We start from the raw sequence: 9,754 nt of genomic DNA on the forward strand, positions 1-9,754 counted from the left end.
AGCAGAATATTGTGATGACATCCATTATAGAAACCTGGATAATGCATTTATATATAGATATATTTATCCTCAAGCATATGTGGCTTTATTGCTCATTTCATTGACACGGGTAAGACAGAAGTAAACAACTTGGTGAAAGCAAACAGCAAACAACCTTAATGCATAATTTTAAGCATTTCCTTTCCACTGGTGTGTCTGTTTATATTTAGTAAGCCCCCTGCAATACACTATAATGATCTTTGAACAGATGGTGGTTGTTTTTTTTAAAAAAAATGTGGGGAGGTGTGGAAATTTTTATTTGGAGCAGTATCATAATGTAATGAGAATTCTCTGTCAGCGCAGGAGCAACCAAAAGGTTTCATACAGTATGCTTTTGACACAAGTGCTTGTCATGTGGCTTCACTCTGACATGCAGATATAGCACAAAATACAGGCATGTGCACACTCACTAGCACTACAAGGTCACTATCTCAAATGTAGTTTATCTACATCACTTGTAAGTTGTTGTTTTTTGCTTAAACAGTTTAGATTTTGTTCTAAATAAAATAAAATTCAAGGAGCTGGGGAAGCAGCTACATTCCCATGTTGAAGCAACAGAGGGCTTTGCCTACTTTTGCAATGCCAGGGGAATCTGCCACACAGATGTCCATCTGTGAACGTCTACTTATCTACGGCAGCAAATATCAGTTTGGGTTAGTATGAGCATTTTCCTCTACCATGATGTGGATGTGGAAGTATGCTGTTATGCAGATGTGGTCTCTCACGTGTGTGTGTTTTTGTATGTTTGTATGTTTGTGTGTGTTTTAAATGGATTGGCTGTCTTGCAGTTTGATTCCCTCCCCACTGTAACTCTTGTCATGCACCTACTTGGCAAATTCACATTTTAGGTAAAGAGTGCAAGTAAGTATGGAAATGATGCTTCTGATTCTTCAAGATAAAATGGTCCTGGGAGATATTTGCAATGTTTCATAATGCACTGCCATCCACATATACACTTGGAACTTGGAGGGGGGGGCTTCACTCTGCAGTAAGTATAACATTGTCCTGTTTTCAAAATTCTGAAGCTACTTCATCAGAGAATAATACTGGGAAGTTAAGTCACCCACAGTTTCTGGAAAATCATTTTCCTAATCTCATTTCAGGTTTGCTGCATCTTATTATACAAGCAGACCTTCCGTATTTGCCCTTCCCAGACGATCCTGCAGGCCAGAAATTAGACCAGATGGAGGAAATTGAAGGATGATCTCTAGGTACAACAATAAATAAGTAGTCCTTTCCTTTTTCATACCCTTGAGACCCCCTTCAGAAGAAGCAATAAAATATTGCTTAAAAAACCAGGATGGTAAATACTTTCCTGCTCTTTCACTTATGTCTGGGCAAGCTCTACGCCCTAGCCTAGATAGTTTCAACCTTGTTGATATACAAGGCAAGTATGAGAATACCGAGTAACTTTGCTGCATGGCTTACTCAGCAGGGTCAGCAAGTGCAGCCCCACTGCCTGCTGCACACAACTGTGAATCATGTGAGGTAGAATGACCAAAGAGGGCTTCTTAGCTTCTCAGATGGTTATGTTCCAGTATACTAGCCTGTGTTGACAAAGGGGTGGTATCGCTTTCATGCTCATGTGTAAAATCAGCAACTATTATACAACCATGGTCAAATATTTCCAAATATTCTATAAAGCCACTGGGGAGGCAGCAGTTTATCTTCCTGTCTCCTACATCACCTTCTTTTTAAAAAAATCCTTTGTCATGTTATTTGTTGGCAAGGGCAGGGGTGAGAGCTGCTTGCCTCATAAGCAGTCAGCAGCAAGCCAAACAGCAGGAAGCATTGTGTCCAACACTCTCCAACATTCATATCCAGATTTTATTTCTCTCCAGTGGATTCCATGTGATTTGCCCAAATGGAAGGTAAAAGAAACAACATATTCCCATACAGGCTACAATTGCTCCATTACTATTAGTTTAAGACAAGCAGGAGAAGGTGACTAGAGCTACAAGGTTTAATTGAAACAAAATAAAAAAATTCCTTCCAGTAGCACCCTAGATAAGTATCGTAGATAAGTATCTGAAGAAGTGTGCATGCACACGAAAGCTCATACCAATAACAAACTTAGTTGGTCTCTAAGGTGCTACTGGAAGGAATTTTTTTTATTTTGTTTCGACTACAGCAGACCAACACGGCTACCTACCTGTAACAAGGTTTAATTGATTAATCATATACTTCTTGCTTCAGAAATATTATCTTTACCCATATACAAATTGAATTGATTACTCAACTAAAAATTGTTTTAAATGGGTTGAAGATCTAGAAGAAACTAATTTTCTTGTGGCAGAAATGGTTCAAAGAAAAACCCCAAAGAGATCAAATTCTCAAAGTGCCAATATGTTCTACAGTGCACAATACATTTCTGATTTAAGATATCCTTTCATTGGGGTAACTTACACTTCTTATTAGCTATCCAGAAAAATAAACTTATTCAGCTTTCTCCTCTGCTGAATTCTACTATGGTTCCAACTCAGGAATGTTCCAGGTAAGCAGGAATAGTCAGCAAAATTTGCCTAATTAAATAATACAGTATATGGCTTTTAAAATTGTGGGGTGTGTATGGACTGTTTTTGTTTGTTATTATGTTATGTATTTTTGTGTTTTTATATTGTAAACTGCCCTGTTTCCCACAGATGAGGGGCAGTATAGAAAGTTAATAAAAGGTAAAGGTAAAGGGACCCCTGACCATTAGGTCCAGTCGTGACCGACTCTGGGGTTGCGCGCTCATCTCGCATTATTGGCCGAGGGAGCCGGCGTTTAAAAATAAAATACAGTAAGACCAGTGATGTGGGGTGGCAAATACTAGAAAATGTAAAATACTAGAAGATAATGCAACTCAAATCTAAAATCAAAGTTGGAAAATGTGGCATTTTCAGTGTCTCCATAAACCCTTAACATCTAAAAAAAGTGGGGACATACTATTCCTTAGGCTGCAATTCTATGTGGCTTACATGGAAGAAAGGATTAAAGTGGGTTTCTTCTGAGTACACACGTTTAATACTGCGCTGTTAGCATTCCAATAAAAACAGTTTCCAAGTAAAACTTTGGATTTATTTGGGTAGTATCTACCAGCAGTGCTCAGTTGATGGTATGACTGCCATCAGTGGATTGGAAAGACAGCCTGTGTGGTGTAATGGTAAGTGTTGGACTAGGGTTCAAATTCCTACTCAGTCATGAAGCTCACTGGGTGACCTTGGACCAGTGACTGCCTCTCAGCCTAACATACCTCACAGGGTTGTTTTAGGGATTAAATGAGGAGGTGGAAGTACAGCTTGAGCTCCTTGGAGAAAAAGGTGGGATGCGAATGCAATAAATAAATAAATACCCTGTTTCTCATATTTTAAGACATACCCATAAAATAAGCCATAGCAGGATTTTTAAGCATTCAAGGAATATAAGACATACCCCGAAAATAAGACATAGTGATAGGCACAGCAGCAATGCCGGCCGCGGCAGGAGGAGAAGGAAAAAAATAAGACATCCCTTGAAAATAAGCCATAGTGTGTGTTTTTGAGGAAAAAATAAATATAAGACATGTCTTATAATATGAGAAACACGGTAAATAAGCAAGCAAGCAATTCTCTCTCAGTCCTGCTCCTGAGGATCCCCAACCACCTGGAGAAGATTTAAGAGACACTGCCAAAACTTCTCCCTTCCCTGTTTCACTTACAAAAGCTGAGCAACCCCATTGATGCAGCCCTTTGAATATAACATTTAAAAACACACTTAATAGCAAAACTCTAATATGTTTATGCAGAAGAAAAGCAATTTAGTTTCAACTGGACTTATTCCCATGCAAGTTTACATAGGATTGCAACCTAAATAAATTTTACTGCTCTGCCTCCCAACCCCCAACAAATCACATATAGGAGTTCCAATACTTTTAGCCATTCGGGAAAAATGTGAAATGTTTAGATATTTTTCAGCATGCAAAATTAACATGACATTGTATTTTTGTAGTACGCCAGTCTTTGTAGCCAAACTAATGCCAGTTCAACATTTTTCAGAAGACTCACAGAATTCTATAGGACTACAGTCTGATCATACATTATAACACTGCAATGAGCAACTTTTCAAAACACTGACAGAAAGGGTCAGGTGTCCCTATTGCTACTTTTCAGAGAAGTCTCTGTTTAAATCATGGATCAACTTATCACCTCCAAATTAAACCTCTGATACTGTGGATCCAATTTCAAAGGCTAGGAATGTACATACTGGTACTTCCTGAAAGCCACAAATAAAATTAAAAGTAACAGGTGGTGGTACTACCTGAATACACAATATATATTTCATACACAACACATACAGCATTTCAAAATAGTATGTAGCAAATTCTTTGCAATGCAAAGGTGACAAAAAGTACTTAATGTTTCAGTCATGAAACAATGAATTTCTGTATAATAAATATATTTAAAATAATTTTGTTTTAAGCACACAGTTCTTTCATCAGGAATAATACAATGCATAGTTAACATCCATGCGTTTCAAAACAGTAGACAATGTAACAACTGGAAACATCTTTACAAACTTACTCTTCTGAGAAGTGTAACTTCCAATTGATCTGATCACTATGCATAAAATGAAACATGATAATTGTTGTGGGCACAGAGAAATGTTCTCATTGGAGGTTTCACAATAAAGTAAACACTGTTCCTTCAGAGTCTTGTTAAAATCCAAGCATGTGTCAAAAGCCTTCTGCTTTTGGTAGCCAGCATTAAGCCAGCATTAAGCCTCTAACTGGGAATGAGATTTAAAAAGCAGGCTTTTTAAAATCTTGATTTTTTTAAAAAATAGAAATTTGATTGTATGTTTCTAACACTGTAACCCATTCAAAGCCTTAGGGATAGTGTCACTAAATAGTTCAGATAACTGAGTGAGACTGGATCTTTTTTTATATAGCCCCACACTTTCAAATAAAACACTCCATCCACTATAGCACTCTGGTACCAAAAAATATTTAGATACGCTGTGATCCAGAGAACACCTGTGAGCATGTGCTTCTCTCCTACTCAAGAACTGCATTAGAAACTGCTTTTAATATTTCCTACTTTAAAGACAGCTTATCAAGTGGCACCTAGACCTATTGTGCTTGCTGTGCTGAAAGGTTTTATCTAAAGAGCAGGACAGAAACTGCTTTAAAATATATCATACAAAGAAGTATTTCTGGGCAAACAGAGGTCAATTCTATGGTATCCTTTGAAATGCAGCTACAATCAATGGGTTTGATCCAGCGATGCTGCTCTGTGAGCAAAAGGGCTTTTCCTGACTTAGCACAAAAAAGCGAAGTGCTTCTTGTAGTGCTAACCATTCTACAATCTGTTCCACAATGTCTGAAAAAGGTGCTAGTGCAATGACTCGTGCCATCTCTTACATAGAGCCACAAAAAAATCTCAAGATGCATGCAAGCACAAGGCATTGTGTATTCTCTTACACAACATCTCAAGATGTGTTTTTTATATCTCAATTTTATGTCATGAACCACCCTGAGATCTATGAATAAAGGGTGTTATACAGATTTAATAAACATTAATAAAGAAGATATATCCTGAAACCAAGTCCCCTTTCCACAAAATCTCCAAGGAACTTTTCTACAACAATTTGAAGAACAGTGCCAACATGAGAATTTCTGCTGCAGGCATATATCTGAATCCCAGAACTGAAATTTTACCCACAATACAAATGATAATACAATCTTGGCATTTTCAAGGTACCTTTCTAGCAAAACAACTTTTTAATGTATTGGTTTATGCACAATGATGGGATAAGTGACCTCCTGTGTAATGTTTTATTGTGAAATATTTAAAATAATATTTTGGTTTCCTGTTAATTATGTTGCTTTGAATGTATACTTAATATTTGACTTTCTTCAGTAATGTTTTAAGGCCTTCGACACTGTAAAACGTACTGCCCTTCTGAAAATCAGCTGCCCAGATAAATGCAGATAGCAACTGCTCTCAAAGTGAATCATTCACAGTGGAATCAGGTGTTAAACAGGGATGTGTTATCGCCCCAACTGTATCGCCATTGTCGAAGGGAAACTCCCCACTGGGGTAGAAATCATATATCAAACACATGGAAAGCTATTTAATCTGAGTAGGCTGAAAGCAAAGAGTAATATACCGTAGCTTCCATCACAAAGCTTCAGTATACTGATGACAATGTAGTGTGTGCACACTCAGAGGATGACCTCCAAATCATCCTAAATATCTTTGCAGCAGCTTATGGAAAACTTGGTCTATCGCTCAATATCCAAAAAACCAAAATGCTGCACCAACAAGCACAAAACGACCCCTCTACAGCATCACAAATCCAACTTAATGGTGAAACGTTGGAAAGTGCTGATCACTTTTCCTACCTGGGCAGTCATGTTTCAAAAAGAGCAGACATAAATGCTGAAATCCAGCATAGTCTGAGCTGTGTGAGTCTCCTGATTGAAGCACAGGGTGTTTGAGGGCCAGGACATTTGCAGGGAAAACAAAATGCTTGTTTACAAAGCTATTGTACTACCAACTTTACATTTGTGAAACATGGACCACTTATAAACGCAATCTACAACTCCATGAAAGATTCCATCAATGGTGTTTCCAAAAAAAATTACACATCACTTGGGAAGACAGGTCAGAGTACTGGAAGAAGTAAAGATCACTAATGTCAAAGCAATGATTCTTCAACATCAACTTTGTTGGACTGGTCATGTTGTTCGGATGCCTGATTATCGTCTTCCAAATCAACTACTCCATTCTAATTCAAGAATGGAAAGCGAAATACCGATGGACAACAAAAGAGGTTTAAAGATGCTCTCAAGGCAAATCCTTAAAAATGTAACAAACACTGGTAACTGGGAGACACTGGCCTGCGAGCGCTCCAACTGGAAAACAGCCTTTACCAAAGGTGTCATGGACATTGAAGAAGCATAAACTCAGGGCAAAAAGGAGGGACGAGTTAAGAGGAAGGCATGTTTCGCAAACTCTCACTGTGATCAACTCCCACCCAGAAACCTATGTCCCCACTGTGGAAGGACATGTGGATCCAGAATTGGCCTCTACAGTCACTTACAGACGCACTGTTAAGACCGTTACAAGTAGGTAGCCGTGTTGGTTTGACGTAGTCAAAACAAAAATGGAAGACAATCTTACAGCTACAAGTGATTGCCAAAGAAGAAGATGATTCTGGATTGTTTTATATGATGCTCTAATGTGTTGAAAACCACTTTGAGATTTTTTCTTATCTATATAAAGAATAGATATATAAAGAAAGTATAGAAATGAAAATAAATAAAAATAAATGCAAAGATTAGAATACTGAATACTAGTAGGGTTCTTTCCAGTAGATACCCTAACACACACACACACACACACACACACACACGTACGTGTGTGTGTGTGTGTGTGTGTGTGTGTGTGTGTATCACCAGCTGGTGATTCTGTTAATTGTAAGCTGATATACAAGCTTGCATATGCAAGCTTCAGGATACAATTCAACTCTCATTTTCCTGGGAGTAAGGCCCAATGGATGAGGTGTGGTTTAGTTTCGAGTAAACATGCATAGGACTGCAACTCTGATGAAGACTCAAGTAATTTGAAACATTTTTGATTCTGCATTTTATCATACACTTGTCATAAAGTACTCATCTTAAATAAGCTGACACCTGCAAAACCAACAGAATGAAAACTCATCATGAAAACATGTGGAATAATGCACTTCAATCAAGCATGAGTGAGTAACAAGTTTGTAGAAAAAAAGCAGTCAGATTCAATGCTATCAAACCCTTGGGCTTACAAGGTCAAAACAAGTATCTGAGTTCCTGTCTCAGGGATTAGTTAATTTAGATTAGTTAATTTATGCTGCCCCTTCCAACACCCCAATACTAGAACTATATAATATGCTGTGTTTATTTTAATGAATGTCACCAACCAAAGACAACAATTCCAATACATATTTTCATCAAACTGGACCACAAATAGATACAAGTAAGGGGCACCTCGCACCAATGAATCTCCCGTATCAGAGCCCATCCAAGAGTTCACTTCCTGAAACTTTCCATAGTCCTAGGCAGGTGCTGGAATGCACTAGTAGAAAAGCGGGAAGCTTCCTGGGGCATATTTGCCCGAAAACACTCTTGAGCTAAACACAAGATCCCAAACTGCATAGATAGAACAATTTGTGTCCCTAACTTTCAGCTTTGTGTTCTCAGAGACTGCACAGCCTGAACTAAGTCCTACTCTGGGCAGTAAGCATAAGAAGACAAGAAACCCTACACCAGATTCCACGAAGTTAAGACATTCTAGACATGCCCAAACACAAACTCAAAGCACAGGGTTGACAACCATCCCCAATCACACCTATGAAAGCCTGTTCCAATTTATCCAGCAGTCAACAACCCCCAAAACATTATCGCAACACAGGGCAATAATGTTGCTTCATCTTAATATATGCAACGCAAGTCAGGCATGGGTGTGTGACCGTGTGTAAATAGCATGGGCGTGTGTAAAAACAGGCAGTTGGTGCATATTTTCATCTCTCCAGGTATTCCTCGCCTGTCATTTCCCACAGTGCCATCAGTGTCAGGGTTGTCATGCCAACAAAAGAGTTGAGTTGGGATGGAGCTTCTCCCCCCTCTCCTCACCTCTCGGCAAAAACGCAGCTGCTCCCCAACTTCAAAGCACCCCAGCACCGTCCAACCTCTCTTTCCTACCCACCTCTAGCAAAGATAAGGCAGGGAGGGGAGGAGGAGAAAGCTCTCGGGACGGCCTCCCCCCCCCTCCGCTCGGGCACCAGCCCAGCCCAGCCCAGCAAGGGGTTCTCAAACCCGGCCTCTTTCCTTGCAACCGAGACCCCCCCTCTCCCCGCCCCCTCCAGACCCTCAGCAGCTAGCAGGGCCTCGGGGCCCCCGCTTCCCCTTCCTCACCGATAACGACGCGCAAGTGCTTGAGACGGGTGAGCGGGTCCTTGCGGGTGTCCAGCACCTTCTGCGTGGATTTCCGCACATCGCCGTGAGGCTTCTTGGAGAACATCCCGCCTGCGGGGGCCCCCGGGGCTGGCAGCCGCGCTGTTGTCCTCGCCGACGCCCTCCTCCTCGTACAGTCGACGCCGCCGAGACCCCCGGCGAAACCTGAGGTGCGCTGCGGCCTCCGGATCCGTGCCCCCGGTCAGCGCAGCCTACATAGCAGGCGGCGGCGGCGGCGCTCCGAGGCTCCGAAGGGGCGGGTGCGGCCGGCGCACTCGAAGCTCTCGGGCGCGCGGGGTTGGTGAAGGGAGGGTTGGCGGCGGCTGTGGCGAGGTAGGCAGGGCTGACTTAGGGCTTCTCGCTCCGCAGCACCGCGTTACTCCTCCTCTCTCCTCCTCCTCCTCCTCCTTCTCCCTTACTCTCCGAGCACTGCCCCCTCACCAACGTTTCACGACAGCCGTCAGGTGCGAATTCCAGGCTTCCCATGGCAACCGCCTTTGCTTTGACGTCATAGCCGGGGGACTCAAAGGGAAGGCGGTTCTTCCGGCGTCGCTCGGCTTCCTCCGTTTACGTGCTGGGGGAGCCTTTATTAATGGGGTCTCTTGAGGGCAGAGGAGTGTGGCGTGATTTATTTGAGCTCGGACGTCGACCACCTGCAGCCGAGTGTCTTGTGGCACCCTGAAAACTTGTCGAACTTCCTATGGCGTGATCTGCAATACATTTGTTGGTCTTTTGGGTGCCGCCAAGCCTCTTCTTGGC

General features: G+C 41.4%; 1 protein-coding gene across 15 annotated transcripts in view; it reads right to left on the minus strand.

Moving 5' to 3' along the window:
- Nucleotides 1-9,499, minus strand: part of RALGAPA1 (Ral GTPase activating protein catalytic subunit alpha 1) — a 131,390-nt gene extending 121,891 nt beyond the window's left edge. For all 15 annotated transcript variants that reach the window (XR_015950508.1, XR_015950509.1, XR_015950506.1 and 12 more), the window contains exon 1: nucleotides 8,957-9,499. Coding sequence is in view for 11 of the 15 variants with exons in the window: in XM_035109320.3 (XP_034965211.1) it covers nucleotides 8,957-9,062 (106 nt within the window). In the remaining 4 variants the exon portion in view is untranslated. The remainder of the gene's footprint in view (nucleotides 1-8,956) is intronic.
- Between the last annotated feature and the right edge of the window lie 255 nt (nucleotides 9,500-9,754).

The sequence above is a fragment of the Zootoca vivipara genome, chromosome 1, assembly GCF_965207765.1.
Source record: "Zootoca vivipara chromosome 1, rZooViv2.hap1.1, whole genome shotgun sequence".
In the NCBI taxonomy this organism is placed as follows: domain Eukaryota; kingdom Metazoa; phylum Chordata; class Lepidosauria; order Squamata; family Lacertidae; genus Zootoca; species Zootoca vivipara.